At 43.0% G+C, this 18365-nt stretch overlaps 1 protein-coding gene and 3 gene segments (V, D, J or C); all 4 read right to left on the reverse strand.

Moving 5' to 3' along the window:
- LOC114582620 (Ig gamma-2C chain C region-like) overlaps nt 1–13519 on the reverse strand; it is a 99951-nt gene extending 86432 nt beyond the window's left edge. The window contains 2 exon segments of the C gene segment in view: nt 13287–13374; nt 13466–13519. Of these exon segments, the coding sequence occupies nt 13287–13374; nt 13466–13519 (142 nt within the window).
- LOC114583608 (immunoglobulin heavy constant epsilon-like) overlaps nt 1–14026 on the reverse strand; it is a 179784-nt gene extending 165758 nt beyond the window's left edge. Inside the window, 1 exon segment of the C gene segment in view lies at nt 13981–14026. Coding sequence covers nt 13981–13999 — 19 coding nt within the window.
- The window catches only part of LOC144325057 (uncharacterized), a 45628-nt gene extending 28377 nt beyond the window's left edge, over nt 1–17251 (reverse strand). Inside the window, exon 1 of the mRNA XM_077916918.1 lies at nt 16681–17251. The gene's annotated coding sequence lies outside the window, so the exon portion shown is untranslated. The remainder of the gene's footprint in view (nt 1–16680) is intronic.
- LOC114582621 (Ig mu chain C region-like) lies at nt 300–13250 on the reverse strand. The segment is given in 6 exon segments: nt 300–890; nt 1662–2003; nt 2680–3009; nt 3536–3850; nt 12840–12897; nt 13239–13250. Coding segments are annotated over 6 exon segments (1452 nt in total).
- Nucleotides 17252–18365: the final 1114 nt, after the last annotated feature.

Genomic DNA, 18365 nt, shown 5'->3' on the forward strand with positions numbered 1-18365 from the left:
CAAGGCAGTTAGTGGCAGGGATTGGGGAGGGGAAGTACGATTGCAATAAGTCAGGACTTGCAGTGCAAACTCTCACATTTCATTCAACTTCCAACAATCTCATGCTTACAGCATCCACATAATAGCTAAAAGGGTTGCTGTGGGTGGAATTTCCAGAGAAGCTTTATTTCCCATTGTATTCAAATGGGAGTTAGGTGTCTCATTCCATGCTTGCGCAACTGAAGGTTAATATTAACTGTCATATCAACATTTCCCACAAGAAGCCAGGTTTTCTTTCATTGTTTGAAAAAAATCAATACTTTATTGCAAACTATTTATTTCTTCCAAAAGATGTGGTCAGTTAACATTTTAACATTTGAGACACATCTTTCCTTAGAATCAAACCCCAATTTTCAACTGAAGAATCAATAATGAAGCAGGAAGAGACACAAGGAGGAAACAGATTCTGGTGGTCATGGGAGCATGGAGGATGCATGAGAGAAACTATCATGGTGTTTAGTTGCAAGTTGTGGCCGTATCGGAGAGCACTAAGGAGACGTTGACAACAGTTGGTTTACCCGTGTTCTTGTCCACGGTCTTCTGAGTGCTGTTCACGGGCAGCGCCTCATGTCCCACGACACAAGTGTAACGGTCTCCATGACTCCAGTCACTTTCACTGATGTACAATATGCTATAGACGAAGAACTTTCCTTGTGTCTTGGGCTCTTCTTTGGGTTCACTGACGTAGAAATCTGCAGAATTCACTGGCTGATCGTTGTGGAGCCACTGCAAAAAGATACCTTTGGGGGAGAAACCTTTCACTAGGCAAGTGAGGGTGGCTGTTTCTCGCAGAGCTAGTTCTTCTGAGGTAGGGGGAAGGACATAGACGGCTGGGCTAGATTGGGGGCCATCTGGAAGGTAAAAAAAGAAGAAAAGGAATGAAGAGACAATCAAATGTGCATTCCTTATCATTTTTACCCACAATTCCTTTTGTTTCATGAGACCTGACTTAACCTTTGGCCTCTCTGATATATAGGCTTGGCTGTTTTGAGAGAGACAAGGCACTTTAAGTACCAGAGTGAAGCCTTTCAAAAAGGGAACTGGGCAAGTCAGATTGGCGAGGCAGCAAAATGGATCAAGTCCTAGTTTTGATGTAACAGCCGTTTATGGTCCAGAAATGGACCTAGTTTATACTGAACAGTTGGATCACATGGTTCTCCCTAAAGTATAGGAGGCAATGCTAAGAAGATTGACACTGCTGATACTAGAGTAGGACACCTTGCACTAGAGCAAGGTGAGAATACAGGTCCTGTCCAACAGCAGAGGAGTGTGGACTGAAGTTTGCTATGTGGCCTTCATCAAGTCGTAGTCACTCAGGTTGGCCTAGTTCAATGGTTCATAACGGTAAGAGTTCCAAAAGCAGCTGTCAAAATAATAAGTAAGGAAAGTGTCCACTGGGATACCCTAATAGGAGCTCATAGGCTCCAGCAGCTACTGAAGTAAGGGCATCATTGAATACGCTGAATGAGTTTTTTTGAAGGCCGCTGACTTTCTACCAAATTTCTCTTCAGGTGGCAACTATTCTGAGGGCGGATGAGGAGCCTGACAGATCTAGGGATCTGTGAAAACAAACAACGCTAATGTGTAATCTTTCCATGGGATGAAGTAAAACAGGTACCTACCATTAAACTTTTTCAAAGTTTTGTCGATAGGTTCAGGAAGTAAGCCTGGGAAATTAACTTTGCACGTGAACGTTTCATCGCTGTCCCACTCTGTGGAGCACACGGTGGCTGTAGCATCAATGTAAGCAAGCCCGTTAGCCTGATCTTCTGGCTTTCCAAGTTCGGTCTTCAGTAGTGTTTGGTCAGATTCTTTTGTCCAGGTAACATTCAGTGCCGTAAGATCCTGTTCAAGGGGTACGTTTGAAATTCTGCAGGTCAGCTTGGCTAGCTTGGTCTGGAAGATGTCAGCGAAGGATGGTGGGATTGCTTCCACACGGACATCCTCATTACAAGAAATGTCACCTGAAGAATGACATGAGATAAGTGAGAACAAGGTTTGGTTCCACAGTAATTAAGACAACAGAACACACCAGTCTTCCATACACTTTTGGCAATCAATGCTTTAAACACCCAGCTTACTTCAAAGTCTCCTTCCTCATGCCCAAATCAAATTCTCTTAACCTTTGCTGAATACTGGCTATATATAATGTGTGGCTTGACCCTAAGATCAACTGGGAATTTCCTCTCACTACCTGTCTACTATGTTCTGCAGGAAAGAACTTGTAGAAATGAGCTCTTGTGTGTTCCACAAGATGGACTTCATTACTTTGGGGACCCACCAAAGCTGAGAATCTTTTGAGAAAAGCTACAGGATAGGGCTTTCAGAATTACGGCACGGCCCTTTTAAATAGCAAATTTGAGCTAGGAGATTTTACATTTGTAGAACAATATCAACATGGGTCTTTAGCATAGAGGAGAATATTTCATACACTGATATCAGAATATGGATGAACTGAGATCTCATCCAACATTGAAATTATTGTTTCTCTCGCCTCCTAATCATTCTGGGTGTATGCTGAAGGATACCGGTGTTTTTTTGAAAATAAATAAATAAATAGGGTTGCATTGAGCAGTGGAACTGGGATTGGAGATAGATTATTCTTATTCTGAATGGTCATAAAAGAACAGTGAAGCTCACCTTCACAAAAAGAGTTCTTGTTGATCTTGAGTGTGTCATTGAAGTCCTTGCCATTCACCGCACAAGAGAAGGAAACGTCGCTGAGCCAGTCTCTCTTGGTGACTATGAGTTCACTCTTTATGCTGTAACCAATGCCCTCTCGGATTGGCTGGGTGGTGGTGAAGCCAGAGTCAAGTACCTGTCCCTTCCTTAGCCACTGAAGTGTGTACTTGCTGGAGGGAAGGTTAACTACGCTGCAGGTGATGGTGGCATTCAGGTAACTGCCGAAAAAGGCTTGAATGGGTGGTGCACGTACAGACATCTCAGGTTTGGGTGGTTCCTTTGGTGTTTCTACTCGAGAAAGAGGGGGAATTGCAGGAAAGAATGAATTATGGCAGGTTGGTACAACACTCTCAACAGAAAAAATGTAAATGTGTAAGGACTGGAGTTACATATACGTGTATATTCAGCTGTATTTAGGAATACATGTTCACATGGTTGTCTTCTAGCTGTATTGTGATGCATACTGGAGAAACATGTTTGCATTCTTTTGACTCAATGGGAAGCAGGGCTTCGTTTGAGTCAAGGCTAAGCTGGGCTGAGCCGTCAGAGTCACAGCACAGCATTGGAGCAAATGGAAGGAATGTGCACTGCTGGGCATGTGCAGAGCACATTTCCCATGCTACAAGTGAGGCATATCCTACTCAGCTAGGACAGAGGATGCAGCTTTGATCTCCTCTTTTAGAAACATATCAGCACCTCTGAAAGTATGTGCCACAATAGACAGCCTCTGAATAGTTGTGTCTAATCTTTTGAAGACGGCCTGTGTTGTTATGTTGGGAATGTTGAACAAGACGAGACAAATACATTCACTTACCGCAGCCACGGATCACTCGTATCACTGCGTTTCCAGAAGGGTGGTCAGCCTTGCAGTAAAATGGATCATCATTTGTCCAAGCAGCAGTTGGGACAAGTGCCTGGGAACTTGCGGTGTAAGTCCCACTGGAGCCGAGTACTGAAGGAAACTTCTTGGACGTGATTGTACTGTCGCTGACATTGTTCTTATTGTTCCAGGAGAAAGTGACCGAGTCAGGAAGGAAATTCTTGGCCAAGCACCCGATGGTGACCTTTTCACTGCCCTCGCTCCCAGGAGAAGCAATGAGAGGGAAAAGAGATGGGGCAGCTGAGGGAACTGAGGGAGAAGAAAAGCAGAAGGATGGAGGGTTTTTGGAAGGTGTTAAAAGTTCAGCCGGGGTTAACTAACTGAAAGGAAGCGAGCCGTTGCATTGTTGAGAAAGAGAGACAAGCGTATCAAACACGAGTATATGTGTGTTATTAGATGGATTGTTGTATTGTTGAGGTGTTTTTCAACAGAAAATTGACATTTTGGATGTATTTGTGTTTAACCCCATTCTGCATGAAATATGCCCAGTCTTCTCCCTCCTTCCCTTTGTAAGTAGAATTCCCTTTCTCCTAGTTCTCAGCCATAACTTATAGCTAGTGTAGGGTGTTTAAGAACCTGAGCTATGAACTTGGGAGTCTAGTCAGTCCAGACATATGTAACCTTAGCCTCATCACTCTGAACCACTTCGGAAACAATATTGTTGTAAGAATTGCACAGTTAATGAAAATACAGCACCTGGGGAAAGTGTCTAAATATGTACAGCATTGTTACTGAATAGCATCATCTGGAGAAACACACTGCCTATTATTCCCCTTTCATCATTGATGAATAACAACTGGCCAAAGCTCTGAAAAGAAATGTTGGTCATGCTTCCCTATAATAACCATCAGAAAGGCTATTTACTCTCAGTGAAGGAGCAAGAGCCACCAGAAAAGCTGTTTCATTATGTCCGTTATCCAGAGGTCCATGCTAGGAACCATTTTTATAACAACCATAAAGCACAACCCTATCCTTGTCTACTCAAAGGTAAGTCCCACTGAATATAATGGGGCGCATAAGTGCATATAAAAGTAAGTGCATATAAAATCTAAGCAGAAATGAGCTGGCAGCGAGGAGAATGCAACTGGAGTAGAAACATTGTGAGGCTGTTCGTTTTGCTTTCTGTGGAGTTCACATCTGGCTTATTCTGTTGTACAGTATTTGTTTCATTACAACACTTCTAGAGAGTCAGCTGCACCCTCTGAAACGGTCACATTTTTAAAAAAGTGGGCAATGTCAGGCGCGGTAAAATGGAATGAAGATTTTGAGATTTCGAGGAGCACACACACTTTCTTGCAAAATCATGAGCCATTTCATATTCTGATTACCGTTCAACACTGCTATGTTATACAGTACCCTTCCATACCAGAACAGCATAACCAGCAAAAGAATCAAAACGATTTTTGTAAAAGGAAACCCAATCACTTCAAAGAAAGCTAATTCAACAGAAATATGGCATCTTTCATTGTACTACACTTATTGACACCATGAATCTCCTTAGCTATATCTAATGCAGTAAGCCCTTGACCCCTTTTAAACCATCAAAGGGAATCTGCACTGTGTTGCAGGTTAATATTTCTGACACCAATGAGCACCACCCCCCCCCATATAAAGCACAAAGCAATGGTTAAATAGTGGTCATTCCCTGGCTAAACTCGGAACTATTTCAGATGGGTTGTCGTAGCTTTTTGCTCTGCACCAACGAAGGGCAGAGCAGCAGCCATGGGCACCCTGACCTGTTTCTTCATTCGGCAACTAGAATCTGTGAGACTAAAACACATACATAGTTATGGTTGCCAACTGACCAGGAAAACTGCTCTGCTCTTCTCCTGTGCCTTTAGCAGCAACTTGATGCACGGAAATCAGCAGGTGACCTTTGTCACAGCAGGGATGTCAGCGTATCAGACTGCTGTTAAATGTGCAGCTACTCTGGTCTGTTGAAATGGCGGCAACTGTGCCCAAACGAAACAAGTGATATACAATCGAGTACAGCTATGCTGAATGAGAGAGACCTGAACTCCATTCCAATACAATAACTGTATCTAATGCAATCTCAAGTCTGAAGCTGCTCAGGATGCAACATGCCTGGTTCAGTAGCTGTCTTGATTGCACATTATGAAGCTTATAATTTTCCAGCTAGTCTTGCGCTGGCAAGCCAAAGGAGTTGCAGAAACTATGTTGGGCTGGGAGATTTGCAGGTTTGTGGACACTGGAAAGGAGGCACCTTTCCCTTCCCCACCAGCCATCCTAAGCAGTATAGAATGGGGAGACTTGCGTGCCTTCCTACCCAGAGCTGGGCATGGGAGAGCCAGGAGGAAGCTGGCTGAGCCACTAACCTCCCCACAAATGGTGCTGAGATATGCCTCTCAAATGTCCCCCACCTGCTTCCCGATCCTTACAATCACTTGGGGATGAGGCTGACTGGCTTCTTCCAGGTTTCTCAAAGACACTGCTGAGCTGTGTGGATTGAATACCTTCAAATGGAGTGCCAGGTTTTAGGGAGGCAGGCAGAGGTGGGCGAGGTGGAGACAGGTTGCTTACCTCAAAGCCTTTCTAAAACCTGGACTAAACTGAAGTTCCCAGCCACTATTGAACATAGGAAGCTTAATTATACCGAGTCAGACCATTGGGTCCATCTAGCACAGTACTGTCTGCATCGCCTAGCAGCAGCTCTCCAGGATTTGTGCCACCCCTTGAGCTACGGCTCTTTCCATGGGCTCGTGTATGAGGCTCTTAAAACAGCTGGGAGAAATTATTTGCTCTCCTCAGCTTGTCTCAAATCTGCTTCTGAGTTAGCAAGCTTTCTGCCTCCCGGTTAAGTGTTAAGCTTCAGGGTGGCTAGGTTGGGGACACAGTTGCTTTTTCCAGCCTTCTCAAAGCTTGTGCCACACAGCTCTCAACAGGGAACCATGCAATTCTTTCGGCTGAGTATATGCACTCGGGGAGGACAGGGTGAAGGAGCCAGCCCTCCCCAAGCCAGGGCTGATCTTGGAGGTTTGCAAGGCTCCTAGCTGAGAATCAAGCTTCTTAGAAATCCCTGTTGCATCTCCAACCCTGCTATATAGCTCTGAAAAAACTCACCTCCTAGGTGAGAGGTGGGCTTTGGAGAAGCAAGGGGGCTGCTGGTGCTTTCCCCATCATTTTGAACACAGAGCCCTCGCTGTAGCTGAACACTTGGCTTCAGAGAGATCCTGGGTGCTTCCTGCACTATAGCTATAGCTGCTGGAAATCTGAGAAGCTTGCCTGCATCACAGTTCAACGCTGGGCTTCCACGAAATTAGGGGATGCCAAAAATTGCCCCCATCACAGAAGCCAGAAATGAAGGCAAACCCACTCAGCTCTTGCCTAGTTAAGCCCTGGGCTCCAGAGAGAGCCCAGATGCCTCTCTGTCCCAACTCCAGCTGCTATAGCACTGGAAATATTTCTTATCTCAGGGCTGAGCGGTGAGCTTCAGAGAAGCTGGGGCTTTGCCTATCAGCCACCCAGTTTTTCCTCAGCTGAGCACTCAGCTTCAGAAAGACTCTGGGTACTCCTCCAACTCAGCTAGAACTGCTATAGATCTCCATGCTTGCATGTACTGGTAGTTCTCTTTCCAACAACCTAAGGGGCTTCTGAAAGCTTCCCCCATCATTCTCAGAGTCAGAGCTGAGCAGCAAGCCCTCCAAGCTGTTCCCCAGTTGAGCCCTCGGCTTCAGAGAGACTCTCACTTTTCCCTCTGCCCTTGCTATTGCTGCTATGGATGGGAAAAGCTTGCATAAGAAAAAGCTAGGGGCTTTTTAACGCTATTTCCAAAGCTGTATGTCAGCAGGAAAACACACAGCTCTCTCTCAGCTCAGTGCTCGGCTTCAGAGAGACCCTGGTTTGCTCCTTGGTCATCATCTCTGGCTGCCATTGATCTGAAAAGTTTGCAAGTCCCCCAGAGGAGCAGTCAAGGGAGCTAGGCGGTTGCCAGATCCCCTGCCGCGATCATTCTGAAAGCTGCAGCCAAGATGGGAGCCATCCAGGTCTTTCTCAGCAGATCACTGGGCTTCAGGATTTGGCTGGCTGGTCTCCCTGCCCTAGGTTCAGCTGCTTTCAGTCTAAAACTGAAATGGATTTGAGACACGGTTTGCATGGATCCCAGCTCAGTGCTGGGCTTCAATGAATGCCAGTGGGTCTCAAGAGTTTCCCACATAGTTCCCAAGCCCAGAAATATATGGGGAACAATGGAGCTTTCTCCTAGCTGAGCATTTGGCTATAGAGAGAATCTGGCTGCTCTTCCAGCTTAGCTACAGCTGCCGGAGGCAGGAGAGGCTTACATTCATCTCAGATGAGTCTTAGGCTTCAGAGACATTAGTGGGCTACCAGGAGCTTCCCCCATCATTTCCAAAGCCAGAGGGGTGAAACTGCCCAGTTCTTACCCAGCAAAGCACTGAGAGACTCCAGTTACATCCCCAACCCAGCTACAGCTTTGGATGACCTAGGGGGCTGCTGGAACCTTCCCTATCATTTTCAAGAGTCCCAGCAGAGTCCTGAGCCACCCAGCCCGGCCCTGGCTAAGTGGTGGCCCCAGTTGTCACTGCTGTAGCTCTGTTAAAATTTCCTAGCTCCCAACTAGGCAGTGGGCTTCAGAAAAACTAGGGGACTGCTGCTGGTGCTTTGCCCACCATTCCCAGAGACACAGTTGAACACCAAGCCACCCAGCTCTTCCGTGACTGAGTTTGCCCTTCTAGCCTCATCTGTAGCTGCTACAGCTCCAAAAATATTTCCTAGCTCCTAGCCAAGCGGTCGGCTTCAGATAAGCTAAGCGACTGCCGGTGCTTTCCCTGCCATTTTGGAAGCCGTAGCTGAGCACAGAGCCATTGAGCTGTTCCTCAACCGAGCGCTGGGCTTCAGGTTGCCCTCCCTGCCACAGCCGTAGCTGCTATAGCTCTGAAGATATTAACCAGCTCCTAGCCGAGCGGTGTGCTTCAGATAAGCTAGGGTGGTAGCTGGAATGTTCCCATCATTCTCGGAGCTGCAGCTCAGCACTGAGCTGCCCAGCTCTTCCCTGGCCATGCACTGGGCTCAAGGCTGCTCTCCCAGCCCAAGCTTTAGCTGCTATAGCTCTGAAAAGATTCCTAGTTCCTAGCTGAGCTGTGGATGACCGAGGGAGCTGCTGGAACCTTCCCTATCATTCTCAAGAGCAACAGCACAGTACTGAGACACCCAGCCCTGCCCTGGCTAAGCAGCGGGCTTTCAGTTGCCCGCTCTGCCCCACCAGTAGCTGCTATAGCCCTGAAAGATTCCAAGCTCCTCAGAGCAGCTAGGGAGCTGGTGGAACCTTTCTCACCATTCTGAAGAGCTACAGCTCTGCACAGAGCTATCCCACCCTTCCTTGGCTAAGCAGTGGGTTTTAGGCTGCCCTCCCTGGCCTAGCTGTAGCTGCCATAGCTCTGAAAACATTTTCTAGCTCCTAGCTGAGCGGTGCGCTTCAGATAAGCTAGGGGTTTTGCTGGAACATTCCCACCATTCTCAGAGGTGCTGTCCACCTCTTCCCTGGCCATGCACTGGGCTCAAGGCTGCTGTCCCAGCCCAAGCTTTAGCTGCTATAGCTCTGAAAAGATATCCTAGTTCCTAGCTGAGCTGTGGAAGACCGAGGGAGCTGCTGGAACCTTCCCTACCATTCTCCAGAGCAACAGCACAGTACTGAGACACCCAGCCCTGCCCCGGCTAAGCAGTTAGCTTTCGGTTGCCCTCTCTGCCCCGGCAGTAGCTGCCAAAGCCCTGAAAGGTTCCTAGCTCCTAGCTAAACCGTGGGTTTCAGAGAAGCTAGGGAGCTGCTGGAACCTTCCTATCATTCTCAAGAGCTACAGCTCAGCACAGAGCTATCCTGCCCTTCCCTGGCTAAACAGTGGGCTTTAGGTTGCCCTCCCAGCCTCAACTGCAGCTACCATAGCTCTGAAAACATTTTCTAGCTCCTAGCCGAGTGGTGGGCTTCAGAGAAGCTAGCGGTTTTGCTGGAACGTTCCCACCATTCTCAGAGGTACTGTCCAGCTCTTCCCTGTTTGTGCACTGGGCTCAAGGCTGCTGTCCCAGCCCTAGCTTTAGCAGCTATAGCTCTGAAAAGGCTTCCTAGCTCCTACTCACTCGGTGGGCTTCAGATAAGCTAGGGGGCTGCTGCAGTGTTCTCAGAGACACAGCTGAGCACTGAGCCATCCAGCTGGTGCCTGGCTAAGGGCACTAGCTAGGTTGCCCTCCCTGCCCTAGCTGTAGCTGCTATAGGTCTGAAAGCATTTCATAGCTCCTAGCCGTAGACCACCGCTCGGTGGTCATCAGAGAAGCTAGGGGGCTGCTGGTGCTTTCCCTGATGTGTTCCAAGCTGCCGCTGGTCACAGAGCTACCCAGCTCTTCCCTAGCTAAGTTCTGGGGTTTAGGTTGCCCTCCCTGCCCAAGCTGTAGCTACTATAGGGATCAAAACTGTTGGAGCTCTGCGAGGCTCATGTGCTTCCCAGTTCAGTGATGGGCTTTGGAGAAGCTAGGAGGGTGCCATAACACCCCCATTGCCTTGCTACCAAAGCCACAGCTCAGCAGAGAGCCCTCCAGCTTTGCCTGGCTGAGCTCTTGGCTTCAGTGAGGTCCAGGTTGCCCCTCAACCTCCGGCTATAGCTGCTAGAGATCTGAAAGGCTTGCATGCATTCCAGCTCAGTATACCAACTTGGATAAGCTAAGGGATCTCCAGAGCGATCCCCTCCATCGCTCCCAAAGCTGCATCTGAGTCTGAAACTCTTCCCTAGCTAGGTACTCAGCCTCAAAGAGATACTCCTTGCTGCCCTGCCCCAGCTAGGGCCGCTATGGTTCTGAAAGATTTGATGCCTGCTGACTGAGCAGCAGGCATCAGAAAAGCTTGGGGGTGGCCACCTGCTTCCCCCCATTACTCTCAAAGTCTCAACTGAGCAGAAAGCCCATCGGCTCTCCCCACCACCGTTGAGCCCTGGCCTTCAGAGATGTTCCTGTTGTTCTCCATGTTCTGGCTATTGGTCCTGTAGATCTAGATCTAAACCTGCTAGAGGCATGGAAGACATGCCTCTCAGTCCCTTCTGAACATCAGTAATCAAGGATGCTCCATCCTAGGCTGCCAAAATGATGAAGAATAAGGCTTGCTTCTTTTCAAGCTTTGGGGATGCCGGGTGGGTCCAGTTGACCACCCAGGCACTCCAGAACTAGTAGTACATTGGGTAAAAGGTTGGATACCACCTCACTGAGCATGGGATGCCGAACATCCCAATCAGCTGGGAAAACTACTGTTAAATACACCCCAGTAAAGCCTTGTATTGATCCTCATATTACAAATTTAGAAATCATGCCAGTTAAAGATGTGGGAAAATCCCTACATGATTATTCACTGTTAAATAAATTAATAGTCTAGCAGTGGTTTGTTATTGTAAGCTTTCCTGAGTTAGCTTGATATAAACTCTGATCATTAAAAAATAATTCCATTTGTCGTCCAAAATTCCAGTTAAGTCTATCACTTATCTGAATCAATCAATCAAATTAAAACTACTACATAGAGAGGTAAAAGTTTCAATCAAAAGCAGAAATTACAGATATAAACTATCTTAAAACCCTGACCGCATAGGACAAAACAAATCCAGTTAAAACAGAAAAACCCATAAAAGATACTCAGAAAAACCAAACAAAAACCAACAATAAATTATAATTTCCTGCCACAAATTCATTCGCTCTTAAAATCCGTGTCTCATTATTTCACAAAAATAAGCAACAGAAGAGAACACTATTAAAATATCTCAATATATTTTCGTGTAAATTGTTAATAAATGTTAAATTTGTTCAAAATAGATAAAAATAATAATTGACATATTCTAAATTGTAGTAAAATAATAATACTCAAATAAAATGTTGAAAAAAGAGGAATAAAGTATTTTTTCCTTACCATTTAAATGTATGATTTCTACACGAATAAGATTCACAAACTTCTAGAGTCCAGAACCAATTGCTTACGGAACAGACATTCATCTTTTTTCTTTAAACCAAAAAATGCTAAATCTGGGTTATTTTTTGTGGGGAAAACAGAAATCTTTCAAAGACAGGTGTTATTCTGTTGTTTTCGAAACGTTCAGGGCTATTTTCCACCATGTGAAACCACTGTAGGTGCTAGAAACTCCATGAAATGGAACACAAGGTCTTAAAATAAATCAAAACAGAGAAACGAATCTTTGGCCACCTGTTGTCTTAATCTGCCCCCCCCCCCCAACGTTCCTGTTTAGTAATCGGCCATTTTCTTTTCACACAAAAAAGAAAAGAATAGATCCAACCCTTCAAAATCTTTTCTTGATTGTGCTAATTATTTTAGATTCTGATGCATATTAATTAGCACTCCCATTAATTTCACAGTGCATGAGAATCAGGAGTAAGATTCAATTTGCTCAAAGGCTTAATCTGAGCCGGGAGCCAAAGAAACATAAATTCAATTGCAGAATTCAGCCTCAGAATTAGTTAAACAAACAAACAAAAGACTAGTAAGTCTCTAAGCATGTCAAAAGCACCTTGCCCTCACCACTAAGGACAAGCTAAGCAGAACCCACCGGTTGGTAACAGTTTAATTTAGAGAGAATAAAGGGAGGCAGATAAATAAATAAATAAATAAATAAATAAATAAATAAATAACAGTGGCATATTAAAGATGTCTTAAGTTTGTTGTGAAGTGAATTTTAGGAGAGAAACTACTTCACCTGATGTACACAAGGACTTTATTGATCCGGCAAAGTAGGATTTTCCCTCTGAAATTCATTCCGCAACACTTATTTACTCTTTAAAGTGTCACAGGACTTTGTCTATAACTGCGACCTAGTATTATGCTTGATTGAAAGACAAATAGACAGAGAGTAATAAGATGGGATGAATCCTGACCGACTGAAGGGTAGACAGAAAAAAATGAACAAATTAAAGAATAAACAAACGGGAGGGAACTACTGAGAAAGAGTGGATAGACAGATTTCTAAATTATGCATTTGTTATAAGAATGCAGTTCTATTTGTCCATTTAAACTTTTGATCCACTAAGGAATAGAATTAGACGCTACCAAGGCACAAATACCCCCCCCCCATCTTAAATCTATTTGACACATATAATTGCAGCTTTTAAGTTCCTTTAAGGCTTTCAAAATGCACTGGAGATTGACCCAAGCAACTCAAAGAGAAATCCCATCTGCTCAGTTATGAATGAAATTAGTTCTGAATTAGAAAAAATATTGATTTACCTGAACTAACGGCGACAAAGGTCCCAGGTCCCCAGTAGTCTAATCCGTAGTATACACACTAACACAATTGTCTGGAGATACTGTATTTAACAAACTGTCCCTTCAGCTTAGTTCTTCGGTAATCTCTAACAGATTCTGATTCTAACAAAATTTCTTCTCATATATTCCACAGTATTTTGGCAAGCGCAACCTTTCTAGACTATTGCAATTGTGTAGCGAACATATTAAAAACATTTTCAGAGAAAGCGTAAAAATATAATTGTAGGGATGAAGAAAAGACTGAGGCAGACTAATTTTGGTCTTTGGTTTACAAGCTATATGGGAGACAAAGTATTAAATTCTCACTGAAATAGACCTCAGTAAATCCAAGGAAAGTTGCCTTAGGCAATCAGTATTTACAAGGAAGATCATTGCAAAGAAGTACATGAGAGAAATAAATATTTTTACCTGTTGTAACAGTGACGAAGGTGCCTGGTCCCCAGTGATCAAACCAGTTGTCACATTGGAATATGTTTATGGGGAGAGGCTGCAAAAACTTTCATTGATCGACCGACTGTTTTTGAATTACTGAATAATCTTGTTTACTCAATTACTCTGAATAGGTATGCACCTCTATGTACATTTACTTGGTAGTAAGACACATAGAATTCTGTGGCACTTACATCCAAGTAAACATGCATAGGACAAGCCTGTAAGATTTACTTTGCGGTATAAGATTTTTCAGAACATGGGTAGGGGAAAAAAAGTCTAAGCCTACTTTAAATCTCAATCCTAAACACACATATTGGAAGTAAATTCCACACATTTAAATGAAAGGTATATTTTCTAAGTAAGCGAGTTTGAGATAGCAATTTATATAAGAAAAGAAGAATTATCTTTCCAGACCGGACCAAGGGTCCATCCGTTCCAGAACTTGACCAGACATTCTTATTTCTCTGGAATGGTCTCATTAAACTGAACTGGACTTCCCTGGAGTCCTGTTAGACTCCCTCAATTCCCAGAACATGCCCCACAACAGGAACACTTGAGTTTCAAAAACATAATGAACGGGAATGACTAACATTTCAAAGACATCACTTAAAAAATAGGAACAAACTCTGCATTTAAAGAATACAGGTGAGAAAATGAATTAAAATCATACCTGAAGTGACATAGACCATGGTCCCCTGTCCCCAGTAGTCGAAGTAGTCACAGTGCCCCAACTCTTTCTATCCCATGCACAAAAACCTAATATGGAATGCTTCTGTCCTTTGCAACCCGCAAAACTATCCCTTAAATGATAGTTTTAACACACACTCAATATAAATATGGGGGTTTTTAATTGGCTTAAGATGCAGAACATAATTAAATCTGGATTGTTCAAGACAACTGAATACTTTAAGAAAAACAACAAAGAGCTTCTCGGCACTGTAAAGAGAGGAAAGCTTTGTCGTCGCAAAAGCTTTTTTAGACTTTGTGGCTTTTGCCACCGTAAATTTTCATTTCTAAGCCTGCAGAGGACTCTCTGTTGTTTTCGTTATGCGAAACTACCGTAGTTACCCAACCAGCATAAGATGTTTTAAAGAAAAAGTTGTGGAATTTAAACACATACATTTCTAAGTTTTAGAAGGCATTTCTCTAAAGCCCCTGTTTTGTTATTAACTTAGTTTGGGTCATGAGCTGGACTGATGCATAATTAAGATATTTATTTTGGTTTAAAGAGATTATTCCGGCATAACTAGGTTGAGAAAGGCAGTCAATTTGAGGTACCAGGCTGTTTTTATACCCAACAGTCACTTTGGAAAAAAAGACAGAAAAATCACACACAACTAGACAGAAGGAAAACATTAAATTTAACTTACCACTGCTCACTGTAACCAGGGTGCCTTGTCCCCATATGTCAAAAGCATAGTAGTCACAGTGATACCAATTCCTGCCTTGAGTAACTAAAAACCTACTGGTCTCAAAGCTCAAGATGCCAGAGGTCACATCTCCTATGTTGTCCTCCCATTATACATTATATTTATTTACACAACTATATTTCCCTTCTGTTTTAATTGAAACTGAATTTTCTCTTGCCATAAAGAGACAGAAAACACCTACCACTCCACCTTGCATTTAGGACATTTTTTTTAAAACCCAGTAAAGATCTTATTGTAAAATATAATAGCTACTTAAGTCAAAGGGAAACATGGAATAGAAAATCCTTACCTGGAGATACCATCACCATGGTCCCTGGACCCCAATAATCAAAGGCAGCATAGTAATCACATTGATTAACCTGCCAGTGTTGTGCGAACAAAAACTAAACAATACTTTCCTGTTGCCAAGACTTTAAATGGAATAGTATTTGACACTCTCTCCAGACATCTGTGTATCTAGATTTATTGGCTCATTTAAATATTTGTCAAGTTTGTACTGAAATACACCACTGAATGCTCAGTGTAATGGGACTATGATTTATTTTTTAAAAATCTTGTATTCCTGGAATCGATGGAACATTTTTAGTTACAGCTAAACAAATATTTTTAGGTCTGATCCAAAGCATAATCCAGTATAAGGATCTATGGCTTTGAGAACAACCTTAACTTTTAAAGAACGAACATTGCAACCAAACAGATTGAAATAAGAAAGAATATGTATGATTTACCTGAAGTGACGGTCACTAGGGTCCCTTGGCCCCAGTGAGTGAAGTAGGCATAGTAACACAGCACTTAATTATCTTCTGAGAGGTGTGCAAAATCCTAAATAGAAATTGCTAAAGTATATTCCCCCCTTCACCTGCTGAGACCTTGACGAGGGTTCCTGGGCCCCAGGTGTCAAAATAACTAAAATTTTCATTGAATATTAGCTATCCACTAAGTGGTCCAAGTTCAGCCTGATCAGCATACTAACAATATATAGGATTTTTACATCAAGCTAAGCCAGCGGTCATGCTTATATTTCATTTCTTCTTGAGTACGCTCAAAAAAAGATCAAGATCAAATACTTTTGCTTGCACTGTAGATAGAATTAAGCTGCAGCACTAGAGAAGCAAGACTTTCCACGGGCATGAGACATATTTTCCCTAGAGCTTAGAGAACCCAGAAAACAGCAACAGAAGAACGACCCAACCCTGGTAATGGAAGAATAAAAAAATTCCATGCAGCTTTTCTAAAGACAGAAATAACAAGGGCTTTTTGTTCTTACCTGTAGTGACAGTGACTTGGGTCCCTGTTCCCCAGTATCTCATGTCATCACACTGGTTAGATCTCTTTCTTAAGATGGACAAAAAGTTGACCCACCCGGTTTATGCAGGGAATTAGAGGGCTTTCAAGATTAAATGTATTCCCACACTCGGTGGTTTCGGCCCTCAATATACTGATTTGTGAACAAGTCCTAATGACTTTTGGAGAATTTACCCATAGGGAAGAATGTTTAGATGTGAGGTTTAGGCTTCCATCTTTTCCATTATATATTAATTATACATGCTTATAATAATTTAATTCATTGGCACTCCTAAAAAATAAATGGAAATTCTCACATTTTGCCCAGGATAGACTGTAATCCAGACTCTAAACTATTCTGCCACAGCCCTGCTGACAAGAATCAGATACTCTAGCTTGCATTGAATAGGTTCTGAACTGCAGCATTTATCTATGGAATCTCACAAAGAATTCTATTCCTTTTTTAAAAAAAGCATTTAGCATTGTAGCTCTCGAAAGAAAACAAATGAAACAATTGACTCCTGTTTCTTATGAATCTTAGACAGTAATTGGGGTTGACGGCGACCTATTTCTCCAGAATTTAAGAGAACAGGCAGAAAGTGATCTGCTGAGGCAGTGATCTGCCTCAAACATTTGAGAGATAACAAAAATATTACCTGAAGTGACAATCAGCTGCGTTCCAGGTCCCCAGACATCGAAGTACCAGTTGCACACAGATCATTCTAACTAGCAACTTGGCACAGAAACTTCATTCTGCTTGGACCTTTTAGCAACACTATTTTGGTCTAATGAAGAAATGCCCCACCCACACATTTTGGCTTCAAAACAATTTTCTAGCTCTGTTTTCAACCTTTCCTATGGTTAATTTCAAACTAAGCTACGTAGAAGACTAGCAGTGTTTTTCACAATCACAAAAAAATATTAGTCAACATAAAAAGTCCTCTGACCTGCCACTTGTTTCTTCAGAATTAACTGATCATTAACTGAGACTTAGGCATTTACAAATGGTCAGATGTTTGTGCAGTTCACTGGTGAGAAAAGTATTCAAAGAAATCTCTTAAAGATGGTTAGCCAAACAGATGTCCCAGCAGTGAAACAGACATACATTTTAAGCAATGTTTGAACAAATTTTGGGGTGTGGGTCTTGGTGAAGTTCTGCACAAAGGAACATTGGAAGAAGCCCTTAGTTGTCACTGTCTCAAAACAATTGCATTTCATATGACACAGATATACTGAGATAATGAAAAAAAAGGTTACAAAATAAGTGAGTAAGAGTAGGAAAAGCTTTTTACCTGATGTTACGACCACCATGGTTCCTTGGCCCCAATAATCAAACGGGTAGCACATTAGGGTTGTTTTGTACTTCCTCTCTACAAAAACCACTTAGGAACCGACATACCTTCGCAACAATCTCTCTTTAATTTTTATATTTTATTTTATTATAGATGGAAGTAATTTGGCCTGAAAATTGTCTGCAGAGTGCTTTCAAAAACTTCAGGAAGACTGCCACCAAGTAAGAAATTTCAGGAATGAATTCACTGAAAGATTTCCCAGCTGGGTGGGATATTTTAAAGCCTTTCTAGACCATTGCAATGTCTATTGGCGTCACCAATATATTGGGCAATGTGCTTAACTCCAGCCTCTCACTTTAATGCAGCATTTAATACTCATAAACTACGATCTCAGTGTACATATGGCAGAAGTGGGGAACACTATGAAGGCTTTTCCTAATAATTGGCATAGCATTGATTATTCCAAAATGCCTTGGATCTTTCCTCCCTTTTCTATCTAAAGAAGTCCAAATTTTTAACATTAACCTGGGCCGTATTTGACTGTTTGAGCTTCTCTCTATTACAATGAAACACAGAAAGTTAAGCTGATGATCCACATGAACACCCCTAACCTGGGAAAACAACCTAGATCTTAAGAACTATACGAGTGAATAACATTTCAACCTTTGTTTAGTGACTTAAAAGCATGCAGTTTCAAAGCCAGTGGCAGTCAGCGATAATTGCAATGAAATTCATGCAACTGAAAACTCATACAAAGCCTTCTCAAAAAATAACAAGACATTCTGTGGAACTGATGTGCAGTGGCTTACCTGATGTGACGGTTACCAGGGTGCCTGGTCCCCAGCTGTCAAAAGCACCCCAGTCACACAGTAAATCTCTCCCCTCGGGAATACGTGCAAAAATGCACCCACAGGTGCAAGTGGCTTCTTCTTCTTCTTCAAGACCCTTGTCATATCTAGCTGTGTCCCGACACATGAGGAACAGGCGGTAATTTTTCTTTTTTAAAAAAAAATAATATTTATTAAAATTTTCAAAATACAGAAAGTAAA

The sequence above is a fragment of the Podarcis muralis genome, chromosome 13 (genome assembly GCF_964188315.1).
Source record: "Podarcis muralis chromosome 13, rPodMur119.hap1.1, whole genome shotgun sequence".
NCBI lineage: Eukaryota > Metazoa > Chordata > Lepidosauria > Squamata > Lacertidae > Podarcis > Podarcis muralis.